Source organism: Panicum virgatum, chromosome 3K, assembly GCF_016808335.1.
Source record: "Panicum virgatum strain AP13 chromosome 3K, P.virgatum_v5, whole genome shotgun sequence".
NCBI classification, from domain to species: domain Eukaryota; kingdom Viridiplantae; phylum Streptophyta; class Magnoliopsida; order Poales; family Poaceae; genus Panicum; species Panicum virgatum.
Genome location: NC_053138.1, coordinates 15,027,039 through 15,045,578, shown reverse-complemented (window position 1 = coordinate 15,045,578; position 18,540 = coordinate 15,027,039). Strand labels below are relative to the sequence as shown.

The 18,540-nt window shown below is 49.4% G+C and overlaps 3 protein-coding genes across 3 annotated transcripts; all 3 read right to left on the bottom strand.

Annotated features, from left to right (window-relative positions):
- Window positions 1-6,788: 6,788 nt before the first annotated feature.
- On the bottom strand, window positions 6,789-7,924 carry LOC120697786. Its single transcript, XM_039981124.1, has 2 exons — window positions 7,594-7,924; window positions 6,789-7,515 (listed from the first exon to the last, which is right to left on the bottom strand). Exons 1-2 carry the CDS (start codon window positions 7,858-7,860, stop codon window positions 6,931-6,933), a joined length of 852 nt encoding a protein of 283 aa, XP_039837058.1. The 5' UTR covers window positions 7,861-7,924; the 3' UTR covers window positions 6,789-6,930.
- A 560-nt stretch (window positions 7,925-8,484) lies between these two features.
- On the bottom strand, window positions 8,485-9,484 carry LOC120697787. Its single transcript, XM_039981125.1, has 3 exons — window positions 9,446-9,484; window positions 8,868-9,059; window positions 8,485-8,780 (listed from the first exon to the last, which is right to left on the bottom strand). The coding sequence occupies exons 2-3, from the start codon at window positions 9,034-9,036 to the stop codon at window positions 8,509-8,511; spliced, it is 441 nt and encodes a 146-aa protein (XP_039837059.1). The 5' UTR covers window positions 9,037-9,059; window positions 9,446-9,484; the 3' UTR covers window positions 8,485-8,508.
- A 3,684-nt stretch (window positions 9,485-13,168) lies between these two features.
- Window positions 13,169-16,382, bottom strand: LOC120697785 (protein phosphatase 2C 51-like). Its single transcript, XM_039981123.1, has 3 exons — window positions 15,570-16,382; window positions 13,814-13,919; window positions 13,169-13,729 (listed from the first exon to the last, which is right to left on the bottom strand). Exons 1-3 carry the CDS (start codon window positions 16,320-16,322, stop codon window positions 13,410-13,412), a joined length of 1,179 nt encoding a protein of 392 aa, XP_039837057.1. The 5' UTR covers window positions 16,323-16,382; the 3' UTR covers window positions 13,169-13,409.
- Between the last annotated feature and the right edge of the window lie 2,158 nt (window positions 16,383-18,540).

The window sequence follows — 18,540 nt, the reverse complement described above, 5'->3', positions numbered from 1 at the left end:
CTTTCGTGGTCAAACGCCATTTCTATGCCCCGAGGACAAAACCAAAAGGGACTGTTTCGAGCGCCACTGCAGCAGCATGGTACTCGCAGGACACGTATTTGCGTTCTAGAAAGCGGCTTTTCATGGCATGATTGAGTGTGCTCCCCCCCCCCCCTTTTGCCGTTTGCACAATCGAGTATTTGTTTCCATTTAAAAATAAAGGTACCTGCTCCTATTTTAAGTTGTGAACGGTAGCGTATGCTCTTTAAAAAATACCCTGTCATAAACCTGAAGAAATTGAAGGAGAAAAACCGAGCAGCATGATTGGCAACCAATGAACCATGCGGTTTGTACACGTCGCGGTGGCGAGGAAAATGGTCGCATTGAGGCCCCAGGGGACGGCTCTCCGCGGCTCCGGCTCCTCTGTGCATAATACTGTAGCATCAATATTTATTGATGCGGCTTTACTTTCTCCCTTCCCTCTTCTCTCACTAACATCGCACACTGTTCAACGAAGTCGCCGAAGCCCGGGTTGGGTGGCTCCGCCGGCTCCGTGCTACAGTGTCGCTATAGTGCCAGAGCCGGAGCCGGCAGGAGCCCTCCCAAGAGGACCTGAATGGTTACGTGGTGCCAAGTCAAAGGGAGGCGCCATGGCAGGGACCACGAGTGTCTCTCTCTCTGTGAGTGCGCGCGCGTATCTGCGGTGCCCCCACAGAGGCGAGGCCAAGAGATGACTTGATGATACAGCGTAACAGCAAGCTCCCGACCGACCTCGACCTACCCCGGATGGCATCATCTGAAAAAGGTCCCCAAGGCTGGTCACGTCGTTCAGTCTCTTGAGGCCCCCGGATGACCGGGCATGCTGCATGCATGGATCACGAGCGCCTGATTAATCGCCGAGTCATATTTCCAGTTGTTCACACGATCCGCTCATAATGCTTTCTGCCTCCGCCCTTACATTTTTCTTTTCTGAAGTAATGTTCGGGTCATCAGCAGATAGTATTGCGTTGTACTAGTATCTTCAGATTTTTGAGAGTTTTTTCAGGATGCGTTGTTCTGAAATTCTCGTCACCAAAGTACAGGGTGCGCGCTGAACCTGAACTCTGAACTGTGCGTATTTCTCCTTCAGTTTGGCTGTACTGTAAGCTGGAATTCCACATACGATCGGCTAGTGCTGATCCCAGCTCTGAAGAAAGAAATGCTTCAGCTAGTACTGGCGTCCTGCAGCCCAGTGTGGTACTCCGGTACAGCCCTGTTTGGTTTCCCTATCATACCTATCACACACAATTTCCGAGACAAGAATCTCACATGCATGGAGTACTAAACGAAGTTTATTTGCAAAATCTTTTCACGGATGTGTGTAATTTTTCACGACGAATCTAATGATAGTAATTAATCGATGATTGGCTACAGTGATGCTACAGTAACCATCTTCTAATCGTGCGCCCAAAAACCTCATTAGGTTCGTCTTGCGAATTAGCATAGGGTTGTGGAGATAGTTTTGTAAATTGACTTTATTTAGTACTCCTAATTATTGGTCAAAATTTTTGTGCTACTTCAAACCAAACAGCACCAAAAGTATGGTCAGTCCTGACGCGCCCCTCTCGGATAAAGAAAGAAGATTCGGATCGGTACCCTCGTTGAACGGTGCAACAGCCAGAACTCCTTCCAATCCAATCCAAGCAACGAAACGCAAAAGGCCAGCAAAGCAAGCAAACGAGAGCAGGCAGGCCACTCGCCGTCGCCGCCCCCGCCGGGGCACGGTTTCTTGTTGACGCCCGGGAGCCAAAAGGCGCGCCGTGAATGCGGTGATCTGGTCGCGAGCCCCCGGCCAGCTCTGGCGTCGCGTTCAGATGGGAGCCTGGCGGCCGAGGCATGGAAGCGCAAAAGGCGAGGGCGAGAGCAACGGCAGCAGGGTGGCATCCGGCCGCGCGTGAGGATGAGGGAGGAGAAGTCTGCCGAGCGTGGAAGTCAATGGCTCGTGGCCGTCCTCAGGCGCTCAGCGACGCGCGGCCGGCCCGCCGGCCACGAACTCCTCCATCGCGTGATGCCGCGGCGGCCCGGCTTTCCGTTTCCGCCTTCTCTGTCTGGCCCATCGGCGATCACACGTCGCTGTAGCTACAGCAACCCTGTCTAGAATTCTTTGACTTCCTACCTCGCTCGTAGTACCTGGCTACTTGTAGTCTGATGTGCGATCCAGCCGAGCGGATTAATTGGTTTGGCCTGTGTGTTCTCCGGATTAAATGCCTCTTTTTGTTCGTACAAAAACACGTTGATTTGTTGCTGTTCGTTTTTTAGCTTCCGTACTCAAACTTTTAGGCCCATGATTGCATGAATTAGATGGGCAATCGCGTGCTTGGTATGGTTTTTATGCGCCCTTTTTGCTCCTAGTGAGCTGAGCTTCGAGCAAAGGATACGGCCGGCCAGGCCATGGTCGCCGGTGGCCACGCGTGGACTAGGGGCTCTGCATTCGCCCTGTGTCCTAGGTTGGATGCCGCACGTAACAGCAGCGTGACCAGAGAATTGCCATCTCTGAAGTGTGACATGCTCGGAACAAAATTTCTCCCAACTTTGAAAAGCCATATTCCTCCCTGGACTTGTGGCCCGTGCGAGCCTGCAGGTTGTTGCACGATGAACCGAGAAGACTTCGACGATTCTCGTTCAGAAATCAGAATTCAGATCAGCTTCGAAGACCTTTTTGATATGCCATTCCATGCACACAACAAACACCCTGACAGGCAGTGGATCGAGCGAGAGTCTCTGACGCGCGCCGTCAGGTCTCCGTAGACACGACACGCAGCGCTCAACGCACCCCTGGTGCGACGATAAGCGCCGGACCTACACTGCAGGGCCACCGGGGAGCAGAGCGGAGCAGGCACAGCACAGCGCTCGCGGACTGCGGGTCGCAGCAGCCAGCAGGAACCGGGGCGATCGGTCAGAGGCGAGAGCGACGCGGCGGCCCCGGCGCGCGAACGTGTCCGCGCCCCGTTGGGTCCGCGCCGCCGCCCCCGGCCGCCCGCGCGGTGCCGGTGCGCCCATCCATCACAGTTCGCAAGCGAACGCGGGGGCCGTTTCGGCGCTGGGAAGGACCGAAGCGGTCGCACATGCCGGTCGCCGTCGCGTCGCGCTCGGCGCCGGATGCAGCCAAACGAACGCTTTCCACCCCCCCCCCCCCCCCCCGGGGGGATCTCCCCGACGCAGACCACCGCGCCTCCTCCGCCCTCCTCCCTCCCCTCTCTGCACCCGTACGAGCAACCCGATCCATCCTCCGGACGACGCGTCCCGCTCCGGCCTTGCTCGCGTAACCTCCGGAGTTTCAAAAACCGGACGGGAACCGCCGGTTTCCGGATTTTTTCCCGTTTCCGGTCCGGTCCGGAACAGTAAACCGAGTCCGGTTTTTATATTTTATGTTTCTAAATCCAAAATACAAAAGTCATTTTCTTGTGCTACTGTTCCGGTTTTGAACAGTAACCCCCGGTTTTTGAAACCCTGGTAACCTCTCGCTCTCGGACCGCATTTAACACCGCCTTTCCCCCTCCGTCGTCAAGGCCGCGCCCCGGCGCCCGCTACGCCGATCGCGACGGCGCACAGGTGTCCGGCGCACGGCCGCGAGGGCGGCGTCCCGGCGAGTAAAAAACAAAAGCAGACAAGCGCGCCCGACGCGACGGCGAGAGCTGGCTGGCTGGCTGTCCATCTCGGCCGGGCGTTGTGGTCAAACCTGGAGAAAAACTTGGCCCCCGCCGCCGCCGCCCGCCGCCTGGCTGCTGCGCGCGCTCTCCCCGGGCGTCCCGTTTGCTGCCCGCCGCTCGGTCGACCGGCGCGCCGCTGTTCCGAGCTCCATTACTGCGGGCAGTTCGTCGAGCGGGTTGTCAATCGATAGCTGCCTCGCTCACTGACTGACTGATTGATCCAGCCCCGCCAGGCCGCCACGCCCGTGATGTGTGTAACCAGCGGCAGAGCCGTGGCGTGGCTCGAGCTCAATGATTGAGCTGTGGATGTTAATTGACCCCGGTGGCAGGCGTGCCCTGCTGCTGCTGGCAGGGGAATCAAGCGCCCATTGGCATCTCATCCGCGGATCTGCGTCGCTCTCGCTCGGAGGTGGCACTTGGCAGCGGCGGACGCGGTGACGTGCACGGCTCAACCGCTGGGTTCCGGCTTTGCTTGGTTGAGTAGTGCTATATGTACTGTGGCTAATTTTGACCACTAATTGCAGATATTAAATAATGATAGTTCACAAAACTAATTTCACAACTCGTGTGCTACTTCGCGAGATGAATCTAATGGGGTCTTTGACCGCACGATTAAAAAATAGTTATCGTTGTAGCCAATCATAAATTAATTAGGCTCATTAGATTCGTCGCGCAAAATTGCACCCATTTGTAAAAAAAATTTACAAATAAATTTCGTTTAGTGTTTAGTACTATATATATAAGATTTCTTTTTTGCGCTAGAAAACCAAACAAGACCTCCGAACTAAACAAGCCGATGTGCGCACGGATAGCCATGCCATTGCTTATTTGGTTGCTTGTCCGATGAATTCACCGCAAGGCACGCTGTTGTGCCTGTACTGTACTCAACTAATCCGCTGAGAACTACTCTCATTCTTCGAGGAGTAATATAAATACTAATTGCAATATAAATGCTAGCACTATTTTGCACATATATGATTAAATTTAAAATTATTTGCATTCTGTTTTACGATGGAGGGAGCAGGGTGCCGCCGAGGCTGCGGACTGCGGTGCATGATGCAGAGGGTCCTGTTTGGCTGTCTGCGTTAGAGAGTGTTAGGAAATTTTGACCGCTAATTACGATGTTAAATAAAGTCAGTTTACAAAATCAACTTCAGAATCCCTGCGCTAGGAACCATGAAGAATCTAATGAGGTCTTTGATCGCGTGATTAGAGAATGATTACTGTAATATCACTATAGTCAATCACCGATTAATTACCGTTATTAGATTCGTTACGAAAAGTTACATCCATCTCTGAGATTTTTTTGCAAATAGATTTTATTTAGCGCTCCATGTATGTGAGATTTTCTTTTCGAGAAACGTGCGTGTTAGAATGCTAGTAGGATCCAAACACAGTGGAGACTAGGAGCTGTGCTACGTGTTAGTGCTCTATGCATGTGTCCAAAAGAGGAGTCACAAAGTGAGCTGTTTCGTAAAGAAACGGGGGAAGCTGAAGAAACGGGACTGCACGTCTGCACCTGCACAGTGTGGGGAGTAAATGAGCGTGCTACGTGGTACTCCCTCCGTCCCAGAAAGGATGGAATTCTACGGTTTAAATCTTGTCCCAGAAAGAATGAAAATATGAGTCCTCGTCAGGCTTTTAGATGGGGCCCTAAAAAAATTGGCTGATCACCACACGGAGGACCCTATCCATCCACTTTTTTTTTTGGAACAACCCTATCCATCCACATGCTTCCTGCGGCTTCACCCATGGTTAAAATAAAAAAATGACGGAACAATTGCGAGAGACGCTCGCACCACTTCTGTTCCTCTCACCTGCTCCAGATCGAAGCATTCAAGACCCCGATCTCCTCCCCGTTCTATTTCCTCTCATCCAGATCTAGATCCAAGCATCCAAGATCCCAATATCCTCCCTGTTCCTGGTTATTTGCATCTCCTCCCCAATCCCGCTCTGCTCCTCCCTCCTCCCACATCCCGCTCTGCTCCTAGCTCCTGCCATGGGTAGTCGCAGTAGGCCCCCAACCTGCCGCTGCAAGAAGCGCCGCCGCATCAGTGGGACGAAGTCAGGCGCCAAGATGTGCAACAGTGGCGATGATAGGAAGCTGAATCGCGGCGCCGGACACATCAACAGCCATGGTGAAGTCAACGGAGAAGTCGATGCGGTCAAGCATCCCATCGGATGTGGTGGCCCGTGTGTCAACGCGCACGGCGAACTGTACGTCCCCGACTCCGAAGAAGAGGAGCCCGATATGAAGGTGGAGGCCGCCGTCTATCCCGGCAAGACCCAGCAAGCGGATGCCCTTCCCTGCAAGATCCGCCACTGCTTCGGTGGGATCCATGGCTTGAAGCTCGGTAGCGGCGTGGATGGTGAGAAGGTTCGTGGGGGGATCCAAAGCTGTAAAGGGTTCGATGTCGGCAAGAGCTGTATCAGACGGGAGGGCCTGCGCATGGACATCCACGGCAGCTTGTGCGTCCCGGACTCAGAGGAAGAAGACTCCGACAGGGAGGTGGAGGCAAGCAGTGCAGATCCTGCCGCCGACCGCCTTGCGGGCATGGATGGCGATAACACGGCCGCGGATCGCATGGAGCTGGCCGCCAAAAAAGCTGCCCAAATCGCGGCCGCAATGAAGCTGTCCCCAAAGGTGAAAGCACGCCTAGAATCAGTGCTTGGCAACATGCATCCGCTCTTCCACGACGATTTTGTCAGCATGTACAAGATCATGGTACCTATCTTCTTCAAACCTTAGTGTATCTATTGTTGGTTTATGTATGCTGATGAAATGCTTTTGATGTGGCTTCATGCACCCCACTTAGGCATGTGAACTAATGTTGTTGTTAGCTGCGCTGTGAACTAAAGACCCCAGTTTGGTGCGGATGTAAACTAATATGGATCCTTTGTGTGATAAATAGTGTCTTTGTGTTCATGAAATGCTGTGCACTTTCGAATTCGACAAGCCAAAAATTTGTGATTGTTTTACATTGCAATAATGTGGCCACCTACTAATTATTGGCATTCATTTGTGCATGATCATGTTGCTTTATGTATGGTGATCATATGCTGAGTACATATGAAATCATAATACAGAAAGGCTTAAATTGTAGACGCATGCCAGAATCATGTCTACTAAATTACCTTAGCTTAAGTAGTAGTCAGCAACATATTCCAGTACAAATATCACAATAGCAATATAAAACCGCAGCACCTAGGCAAAATACAACCATTACATGGCTCATACCAACACTAAATAATCCTAAACCAACTAGGTACCCAAGGACTCCATCACACTCTCATATAGTTGACGATCACAATTTAGGGATCTGGGAAGGAGGCCTAGGGCCTCTAGCCTTTCTTTGTTCATGTGAGGTATCTTGTATTTGTTTTCTCCACCAGCCTTCATCACCTCAATCAAACATCCTTGCAATGTGAGGAAGACATTTCTCAAATCATTTACATCATAATTTCGAAATTCGTTCTCGACATTTGCAATCAATTCATCCAGATTTCTAGAGGTCGTTGTATCTGTCTTTGACTGAAGAGAAGCAAAAAATCCTAGATCTAAGACATTCATATCAGGGGAATTAGGAGGTTGGTTGATGAGGCGGATGTCAAAACCAGTCTGGGCTGCTGCTCTTGCAAAGTCTTCATCATCAACTGGGACATGAGTTCTAGCATTATCCTGTTGAATCCAAATCGTTCTCCCCGCATCTTCTGCAGGCCAATGAGTTTTGATGGCCCATAGGACTTTACCAATTAGGTATGATCTCATAGTATCCCTGTCAACCGTTATTGTCTTGGTGATGAGTGTCCCTCTTGGTCTGCTACCACTTCTCCTTTTAGCAGGTTCCTGCGTATAGTAGCACACAAGTTACCTTTGTGAACACATAACATAAAATAATTCATTGAAGCATGTAGGTTACTCTACCTTCCGTATAAAAGCCCAGATGCCTATCTTGCCATCGAATGTGCAATTACCTTCATTGTCATATCGAGGCTTAGCAACTGCAGTTAAGAACATCACCTTTCCAATGCTATTCTTGTTGCGGACAGTCCTGTGGGGCTCATCCTCATCTGGATGCAAGTAAAAGGTCATATTCTTTTTTGTGGCATTGTACCACTTCTCATCCAGGTGGATGATGTTGTCCATTTCAATAAACTTTGGTTCCGTATGCAATGTACTTGGATCTAGCATTGAAATACATCACCACAATCTTTCCTTTTTGTTCTCTTCTGTTAAATATGGCTTTATAGTGTTAAAATTGTCGTCTTAAGAGTCCTTGTTTGAACAGCCTATGTAATGTGCTTTTGTTTGAACCCAGAGTTTTAGCTAGAGATCTTAAATTCGACCTTCTGCGCAGCGGAATAGTTTGAACTTGTGATAGGTCAACTTCAACCTTTTTTCGGCCACAATTCTTGGGCTTTCTAGAACTGATATCAACTGGTACTCCATTAGCTTGACATTGCTTTGCACGCTTCCAAACCCTCCACACCGCTAATCGATGGACATTGAATAATTCAGCAACCTTGTTTGTACTGTTTTTCCTTAGTTTTCCATTGACACTTCTCTGGAGCAAAGCTTCGTATATTTGTTGTCTTTGGTTGGGGGTAAGATCCTTTGCTCTAGTGTGAACATTTGCATTTGCACATCTATGTTCATTGTTTGAGTCATGCATCTCATCTTGGTTGAAGATAATGTCCTCCTCCATGGCATCGAAGTAGGCATCTCTGACTACAAAAAAAAAATTAGGCATCTCCTCCATGTGCAGAGTTATGAAAACCAAAGAAGATTCATGTAAGTTAGTGATCATACTCTGTTGCATTTCTTCGTGTTGGGCAGGGACTAGTAAATTGAGATCAAAATCATCTTGTTCATCAATAACATCAAAGGCAATATCTCCATCTGGTTGCTGATCAAAATTAGCAGGCTGCACATTGAGGTCTGGTATGGCTTCTCCATCTGGTTGGTGGTCATCATAAGTAGCCTGCACTGCACATTGAGGTCAGGTATGTCCTCTCCAACTGCTTGCTGCTCATCATCAGGAGGATGTGCATTGAGGTCTAGTATGGGCCATCCATCTCGATTAGGTTGATGTTGTTCATCATCAGCATGCACTATAGTGAGGTAAGCACAAATGTATATAGTCAATTTCATTCTTGTACTCATAACAATTATAGAGATGAAGTCATGAAAGAACTTACCTGAACTGATTCCTTCATTTTGCCCTCCAGTAATATCACTTCCAACAAGTTGTGCAAACTGTGCTTCATGGAATTGGAAGAGTTCTTCCTCATCCGGTAGCCCCATATTCAGTTCTGGTAAGGCTCCAAGGATTGGGAATTGTAGTTCATCTGGTGGCTCCACAGTCATGTTTGTGAAATCCTCTCCTAGATCTGGTGGTTGTGAGTTGAGATAAAAAACCATGGCAGCTGGAGCACTCTAAGGCGTGAGCAGCAAATGAAAGGAGATGGGAGGAAGAGTTGTCTGGTGCTCGCTACGTGTGCTTTTGTAGTCTGTCAAACTAGCGCGGCAAATGAAAGTTTGAAATGTGTGGTCATGGTTTCTTCGCTGCTGTACTTTCATTTTTGAAATATGGATGTGTATATTGTGTGGTTGTTATTGCCCCGCGTTGCCTAATGTGCATTGGCTACTGCGTTGGCTCTGTTGTGAAGAATTATCCAGATTCATGGCTCTGCTGTAAAGAATTATCTAGATGTCCTCTCTCTCCTAAAGAAAGAGCAGGGGTACATGTGTAATTTCACATCTCTGAAAATCTAACCTCGAAATGTGAGAATTCCATCCTTTCTGGGACAGAGGGAGTACGCTTGTAAGTTGGGTGGGCCCCGTCCATGGAGGCGAGGCCAATCCCGGTTGAGCGCGGAGCCGCTGACGGCCATGTTCCCCGGATCGTCGACCACGGGCACGGTCGCAGGGACGTGGCGGGCTTCTCTTTCGTTCTCTCCTTTTCCCCGAAACTGATGGCTTGCGTTTCCTTCGCGTCTCGTCTCTACGACTACGAGTGCGCGCGCGCGCGTGTTTTGAGCTGCTGCCATGCTAAGATCTCCTACTGGCTACTGTGTGTTCAACCAGTGTTCAGGCAGGACCGCAGGAGCATCGAAGCTCTTTTGACACCAGGGCGGCAGCACCGTTTCATGCTGTCTGTTGAGCTGCAGCGCACAAGCATCACCTCAACGTGGGTCCCATAATCAACTTCCTCTTTGACTCCCTTAACCCGGCATCGATGCATGTAAAAGCCTCGTTGCCTGATTTTCCGAATCAAACATTGGCTGCTGCAACGGCAAACCTCGATTCTCGGAACTCGGAAGGGAATATCCGAATATGACGTGTAGTTTCGTCGAGGGATCGATGAAAAACCAATCTAATAACAACTTAAAGATGTACTCTAAAAACACACACACAAAAGATGATCTTTTCCTCTTAAAAAAAACCCACAGAAAGTGGGCTGCATGCTGTTCGTTTTTCGTGAGGATGATGATGATGATGGTAATCGGATCTTTTTCATTTTTATATTTAAAAAAAATTAAAATTTCAAAAATATATGACCGTTTCAAAAATTTTCAAAACTATACCCCTGTCGCCCCCTGCCTGGGCGACAGGGGGCCTGTCGCCCACTGGCTGGGCGACAGGACCTAAACGTAAAAAAAAATACATTTAGGTCCTGGCGCCCAGGATGTATTAAACAACAAACTTGTAAAATCGATATAAAATCGTAGAAAAATCGAAAAAATACAAACTCAACTGTTCCGGATTCTATGAAACAAGATCTACAACTTTTGTTATATAAAGTTTTTTATTTGATCAATGTATCTTGCTCTATTTTAAATATCAATTTAATGCACTTTTATTTAAATCTCAAGATCCATCCTTTGGATGCATGTCATCTTTGGCCATAGTGTTGCATATGGTGAGCATAGGCTTGTAAAAAATTGGTAGGCCCAGAAAACATTTCTAGAATAAGCTTTTAAATTAAATCTTGCAATATGTCTAGTTTAAATAGGTTATTTATCCATGCTGCTATACTGAGTTTTAGAAGCCATAACTTTTACAGTACTATTATTTTATTTTCTAAGAGCTATAAAAAAAGTTTGGTAAATTTTAAATAAGCACAACTAGACCAAATGAATTATTTCAAATTTTTCTAGGTACAAGAACTATTTTTCTTGATTTAATGCATTTACCTTAGTCATAATTCATTTGGTCTAGCTGTGCTTATCTAAAATTTACCAAACTTTTTTTATAGCTCTTAGGAAATAAAATAATAGTACTGTAAAAGTTATGGCTTCTAAAACTCAGTATAACAGCATGGATAAATAACCTATTTAAACTAGACATATTGCAAGATTTAATTTAAAAGCTTATTCTAGAAATGTTTTCTGGGCCTACCAATTTTTTACAAGCCTATGCTCACCATATGCAACACTATGGCCAAAGATGACATTCATCCAAAGGATGGATCTTGAGATTTAAATAAAAGAGCATTAAATTGATATTTAAAATAGAGCAAGATACATTGATCAAATAAAAAACTTTATATAACAAAAGTTGTAGATCTTGTTTCATAGAATCCAGAACAGTTGAGTTTGTATTTTTCTGATTTTTCTACGATTTTATATCAATGTTACAAATTTGCTGTTTAATGCGTCCTGGGCGCCAGAACCTAAATGTAATTTTTTTTTACGTTTAGGTCCTGTCGCCCAGCCAGTGGGCGACAGGCCCCCTGTCGCCCAGACAGGGGGCGACAGGGGTATAGTTTTGAAAATTTTCGAAACGGGCATATATTTTTGAAATTTTAATTTTTTTAAATATAAAAATGAAAAAAATTCATGGTAATCGGGTTGTACACAACTAGCACAAGCTTGGCGTCGTTTAATTCGGTCCACTATTTTCCGTCAAAAAAGGAATTCGGTCCACTAAATCCAAAATGAAACTGGGCTAAGAATGTCCCTCGTTACTTATTATGGCCCATATGCACTTCCTTTATTTTTTACATAGCGAGCACCACAGTACACGCACTAGGACCATGCTAGACCATGCTACAGTTGTGGTTGTACCTCCTCAATTAGTTAAAGAAATTTGGCGTAATCTTCAATTGCCACACCTATGGAAGAGGAACTAAATAGGAGTAAGATTACTAAGAAACTATTGCCATTGCTACCGGATGTAGTGGTTACCTCCTTCCTCAAACAACAAGGCACAACAAGAGGAGCCTTCATCAACAAGATGAGCATATCTCTAATTTCTATTCGATAGAATCATATAATATAATAATATATGCTACCATATACATAGTAAAATATAGACATCGGTCTTTATATTTTCTAGATTTTACAATTGATGATATATAGATGATTTTAGCATTGAAAATTACAAACTGATAAAATAAATTGAGGAAAATACATGTTCTCATGTTGGAGTGAGGACTCGAACTCTAGCGGACAGATTACAATAGATGAAATCTTACCTGCTGAGCTATACTTAAATCATTATTCTTTTCTGGTAGATGACATACCAACTGATAACGATGATCTCATCCGCCGGTTCAGTCTTTCAAAAATGACCATATAGATAGGTTTTTCATGCATGTACATGTACATGCATGTACAGTCTTTCTAAATACACTTGTACATGTTTTTTTTTAAAAAGTGACCGGTACATCTTAAGAAGTGCATATTTCCTTCTAAATAAACATGTAAATATTGTTTAGTACAATAAACATGTAAATATTTACTGTACACTCTTACGTGGTGTTTTGTGCTATAATTTGAATTTGTATACAAATGACATGGTATTTGCTGTTTAGCTACATAAAATGAGTGATTTGATCTCACCGACGAGCCGTAATTACATTCATGGCTCCGTCCTGACCTCTACCCTAAAACCTAGACACCGAGATGTGTTGAATCTTAAGGTCTATACGCTTCAACAGACGACAGATCTATATTGCCAATGTTGGAGCCCTCGCCATAGTTGAGGAGAGAGCTGCCGCTGCGGACAAAATCGAAGGGCCGATCTAACCGTCATTGAAAGCGTCGATTTTCATTTTTTCAGGGCAGGGATTGCAGCATTCATCGGCAAAGGCACGGTCAGAAACCATATAGGGAAGACAGTCGCCTGCCCAACAGTAGAATCACAACCCGAACAACCACAACACCTTTCAAAAAGCAGTCCCAAGCAAAAGTTAGGTAGGCTACAAACATCCAAGATGCAAAACAACGGGATTGAAGAAACAAAAAGAATCAGTACTCTGCAGCAACACAAAGCAAGAAACCACTCTTTAACACCTGGCGCAAGCGCAAACAAGGCTCTCGCTCTCTTTTGAGCAAAGTCTTCTTGACCCTGAAGATAACCTGTTAGCCTGGGCCAGGTGTCTCATGGTCCCAAGCTGTCTGAATTTCGAGTGCTGCTAAACCTAGACTGGTGTCAACTACTGCTGCTAAATCACGAGAAAGGAACGTCACCACATATGATGTGAAGAAAGCAATGCAAGAGAATTTAATAAATTGCATATAGCTATGATTAGGACACCGAGAGCCTCAAACATCCAACAACACGCATCCTATGTACACCCTGCATCACCATGCTGTTCAATTCGAACCCCTGATGACAGCCGAGAGACCCTCTTAATCCCCGGTTCCTCAGCACGCTCAAATATCTTAAAATTGTCATCATCTACACGCTACAGCTACATGCTCTCAGCCTCATCAGTAAATTAATTAACCCATTCAGGCCGCGCCGCCGCCGCTCCTCTTCAGTCGCTGCAGCTCGACCACGACGACGCTGATGTTGTCCTTGCTGCCGCGGGACATGGCCAGCTCCGCCAGCAGGGCGGCGGCGTCGGCGGCGGTGCGCCCGGCGACGGAGTCGGGGAACATGGAGGCCGCCCGCCCGCTGAGGACGTTCCGGGCGATCTTGCACGCCACCTCGTTGGACACCACGTCCCAGAGCCCGTCGCTGGCCAGTATGAGGAGCTCGTCCTGGTCCGTGCGCTCCACCACCATCACCTCCGGCTCCGCACTCACGTACGGCTTCAGGTAGTAGTCACCTGAAACATGTAACAATGCACCGAGGCGTTCAGGGGATTGCTGATTAGGGTAAGAAAAATGGGAAGGAGAGGACATGTTCTTACCAATGGACCTAGAAGTTGCAAGCACTCCCAGGACACGGTACCCGTTCCAGTTGATGACTCTCCCGCCGGCCGCTTCCACCCTCTGCAACTCATCCGGCCGATCTGGCTGCGTAGTCAGAACAAATCATCCTGGGCACTGCTCATGGCTTAAACCACGCCTAAATGCATGGTCCGTGCAGATCTTGTTTTTATTTGGTTGCTACAGATCTCAACACAAAGTAATCCTTGTACTAAACAAGCACAACTTCTCGCCCTAAAAGAGTAAGCATATATGGCCCTGTTTAGTTCCCAAAAATTTTCAAGATTCTCCGTCACATCAAATTTTTGAACACATACATGAAGTATTAAATAGAGTTTAAAAAATAACTAATTGCACAGTTTAGCTGTAAATGATGAGATGAATCTTTTGAGCCTAATTAGTTCATGATTAGACACTAATGATCTAATAAAAACGAAAATGCTACAGTAGCAAAACCCAAAAATTTTTTGGGAACTAAACACACCCATAATCTATCCATCCCAACTATTCCACCGCCAAAACAAAGGACGAAGGACAACGCACTTTCTTCGCCAACTCCATCTAGGCCTTGTTTAGTTGCGTAAAGATTTGGGTGTAAAACACTGTAGCACTTTCGTTTGTATTTGATAATTATTGTCCCGCCATGGGTTAACTAGGCTCAAAAGATTCGTCTCGCAAATTACAATCTAACTGTGTAATTAGTTATTTTATTTAGCTATATTTAATACTTCATGCATGCGTTAAAACATTCGATGTGATGGGGAATCTTGTAAAGTTTTGGAATTTTGAAGGGAACTAAACAGGGCCCTAATCACGTCCATAGAGTCACGTATGGGACACGTTACTAGAAGAGGATACATACATTTGGAAGTGTTTCTGCATTGCAAACTTGCATACCAATGTAGGCTGCACCCTTGGCCGTATGCGTGCAAGGTGGAGTAGCCACTGGTTGGCACCCACTGCTCAAATCAAGCATGTACCAGAACAACACCAACCACCGGAACAGATCCCACAACCCTGTGAGACGTAGCATTCCTAAACAGAGAAAACGTTTTCTGTGAGGGGGCAAGGTGCTTGGACCTAACACACAGCTCATGGACGAACAGCAGTGCCGCACCACGCTAGCTACCCCAGCTGGCTTTCTTCCCCAGTAGGTCGCCTACGTGGCATCCCTCAACGCGCGCTTTGCCCCAGCCCCCACCAACCGCAACCACCCTCGGGCCGGCAGGCGCGCTAGGGAATTCACCACGGCCCATCCCGTTCCGGGGCGGAGTGACACTGACCGACACCAGCTAGCCGGCCAGCTTTGGCACCACCCAAACCCAACCAGGAGCAGACGAGACGCGAGATCGTCGCCGTCCCGTGCTCGTGCCGTGCAGGAACATTCTGGAGGCTAAATTAGTGCGATTAGAAAATCAGATCTGATCCTCCTGAGGCGCAGATCGTCTCGTTTTTTAAACGAGAATCCGAGGTATTAAAGTCGTTAGGCTGTCCACAATGGCAAGAGCAACAGCAAATTTGCTCTTGCCTCGTTTCCCACGCCCTCTCTGTCTACAGTGCCAAACAGTGCATCTACAGTGCCAAACAGTGCATCTACTCCTCCATTTCCTCCTATCGCTGTGGACGGTCTAAGTACCATCTGGGCATCTGGGAGTGTCATTAGCCGTGTTAATTTACGCATTTGGTCAGTGTCGAGAGGGGAGATTTGGGCTGGGGGTGTGCACCCGCGCAACGTACCTTGTGATCAGTGGAGAGTGGCACCGCGACGCCGGCGCGGGAGAGCACGGCGCGCGAGTCGCCGCAGTTGGCGACGACGATGCGGCGCTGCCCCACGACGGCCACCACGGCGGTGGACCCCACGGTTCGGTAGGGCGGGTCGGGGTCGGCGTCCGCGGCCACCTTGGGCGGGGGCGCGAGGCCGCCGGTGACCTCACCGTCCACCCGGGCGAAGCTGGCCACCATAGCCTCCTTCCAGCGCGCGTCGCTCCCGACGCCGCGGCGCAGGCCCACCTCCTCGGCGAGCACGACGTGGAGCCGCTCCCGGCACGCCTCCGCCACCCGCGCCCCGCCGTGGCCGTCGTACACCGCGAAGAAGTCCTCCTCCCCGTCCGAGCCCCCGCCGCCGCCCTCGGCCCCCGCGTCAGGCGAGGCCAGGAACGAGAGCGCGACGGAGAAGGCGTCCTCCATCTCCCTCCGCCGGCCGATCACCGACACCGCGCCGTGCGACAGGCACGCCGGCCAGCCCGCCCCGTGGTCCGCCTCTACGGACAAGTCGGACGACGACCTTTCCGACCCCGGCCGGACCTTCTTCGCCGACAAGCCATCCTCCGCCGCCGCCGCGGTCCGCCCGAGCCTCCTCAGCTCAAGGCACCGGCGCCGTCGCCGGGCGGACGCCGCCACGCCTGCGCCCTTCCCGTCCACGTCCCCATCCCCGCCGACCACAGCCTTGCACACGGGGCCCTCACCCCTGGCGGCGCTGGTCTCCCTCATGAGTCCCGTCCCTGTCCCGCCTCTCGCGGGAAAAAAAAAGCGGTGGAGAAGAAGAAGAAACGAGGCCGGCGAGGACGGACAGAGGCGGGGTTTAATACGGCGAGGCCGAGGAAGGAGAAGCGCGCGGCGCCGTCGGATCCCGCACGGGCGGCAGGGCGCGCGCCAGCGCCGTGAGGACGTGGACGGGCGAGATCGCCGGTGGCGCGTGGCGTGTGCGCGCCCGATGCGCTGCGGGCGCGGGGCAGAAAAAATATCCTGCGCGCGGTCCATGGACCACGGCGCCCAGGCGCGCGGATCTCGTAACAGGGCCGCGCGGGGCCGCGGCCGCAGCGACCCGCGGCGTTGGTGGGGCGGGTGCACGGGAAGGTTCCGTGCGGTTGGACCACCCGGGTCCCGCGTGGGTCCCCCTGGTGGGGTCGGCGAGGGGGCTACGTGGAGGGCGAGCGGGTGCGGCCGGAGAGGGTGTGGGGGCACGTCGCGCGAATTGACTGTGCGCGGCCGGTGACAAATGCTGGGGCCACAGGCTTTTCCGTGCAAGAAAGCAGATTCTACCGCCCAAGCAAGCGTTCCGTCTGTTCCAAACAACATCGTCCTTGCTCCTTGACTCCAAACCGATCGAACGAAGAACAGCTCGTAACGCTTCACTCTTCTAGCTACACGTAGCAGCAGCATTCCATCGGGCGCGCTCTCGAAAACCGTTGCCACATTTTCGTAACTGCAGGAGGTCGCCGCTGGCAGCTTAGCAGAGCTAGCGGCAGCGACACGTCCTGCATCGGGTTTGAATTGAACGCTGCTGCACACTCGCACCCGGAGTCGGTGTGCATGCGGGGAGCGGCCAGCGTGCGTGGCGACTGGCGAGTGGCGACGACAACGAGGGTTCAGCGGCCGGGTGGGGTCGTGTGGGATGACCGATGATATTTGGAGTGAGGCGGGGGGACTCGTGGCGGGCAGCCCGCGCGCCGGGGTCCTCTGCCGCAGACTTTCTTGGCTGTGTTTAGTGTCGGTGATATGTCCGAGAGCTCATTATTACATCATTATTACAGTACGGTTAAATACCCAAGAGGATATTGATCCAAGAAGGATTAGAATTACTAATGGGCCTATGAGATAGAAGCCCATTAGTACGCCCTATATATACGAGCGGGCTAGGGGCGACAGACCCCGGTGAGCCACGCCACCTCCCAAGCCACCCCCCTCTTTCGGCCGCCGCCCTTGTCGTGCGTGCGGTGCTAGCACACCGACGCTCGGCGTTTCATCCCCGTACGTGTGGACTCCGTGGAGGCGCTGCTGCGACTGCTGCGCTGATCGGCTGCTGGGATGAAGTACGAGGAGCTCGATTCGTGGGACGTGATCGACTACTTCCTCTACATCGACGCGCAACTTCTTCCGCTGCGCTGCGCGTCTAGTGGTAACGATCTATGATCTTCTACTCGCAAGCATCTTGGGTATATGCGATAGTGATGTTAGCGTAGCCTATCCGTTTACCTACAGTGGTACCAGAGCCATCTTGCGTATTTTTTGGTCCGGATCATTAGCATATAGGTGATATGTTGTTGTAGTAGATTGGATCTATTACTTTTGCACGGTTTGATTAGATCAATTGGTCATAAGGGGTTAAAACTGAAGCGAGTTGATTGCACGGCATGTGACAAAAAATTAGTTCGTGTTCTTTCTCTGTTATGCATACGATATGTCCCTACCGGCTGGAATCACCATCAGGGACTAACTGTGTGCATAATCAGCAGATTGAACCAACAGATCGAGGTCATGTGTAGATGCAGTCTTCTCAAGTGCAAAGTTTGCACGGTCAATGTGATTGACCTAGTAAAAATTGAGGCATTATGAATGACTCGGATTTGAGGTGATGCGATCACTCTGATGAGATTTTCATAGGGATTCCATAGATGAGATCTGTGTAATTCCGTGAGGTTTTCAGGGCGCTGCCCTGAGCCCCGCAGGACCACCGTTACTTTCTCGCTATAGCGGCTTCCTAAGCGCTACTTTGGTAGAACACGTCGTACGCTTAACTTGTTTTTGCAGGGTGTGATGTGAATGGTATGGCCTCAATGTCATGTGATGATGTATGTGATGATTTGTGCGGCCTGCGTGTCGCAAGTTAACACAACCGGGTTGAGGTTGCACCATTATTGTATAACGACCTGCGTGTCGACTTGTGATTTTTGAATCCTCATGTAATTATTTCACTAGCTATTAGATG

Coding starts and splice junctions, on each gene's coding strand:
- LOC120697786 (XM_039981124.1), bottom strand. CDS start 7,860: ATGCTAGATCCAAGTACATTGCATACGGAACCAAAGTTTATTGAAATG. Junction 7,516..7,593: donor TCTGGGCTTTTATACGGAAG/GTAGAGTAACCT, acceptor TACTATACGCAG/GAACCTGCTAAAAGGAGAAG.
- LOC120697787 (XM_039981125.1), bottom strand. CDS start 9,036: ATGACTGTGGAGCCACCAGATGAACTACAATTCCCAATCCTTGGAGCC. Junction 8,781..8,867: donor AAATGAAGGAATCAGTTCAG/GTAAGTTCTTTC, acceptor ACCTCACTATAG/TGCATGCTGATGATGAACAA.
- LOC120697785 (XM_039981123.1), bottom strand. CDS start 16,322: ATGAGGGAGACCAGCGCCGCCAGGGGTGAGGGCCCCGTGTGCAAGGCT. Junction 13,920..15,569: donor CACTCTCCACTGATCACAAG/GTACGTTGCGCG, acceptor CTGACTACGCAG/CCAGATCGGCCGGATGAGTT. Junction 13,730..13,813: donor TGCAACTTCTAGGTCCATTG/GTAAGAACATGT, acceptor TACATGTTTCAG/GTGACTACTACCTGAAGCCG.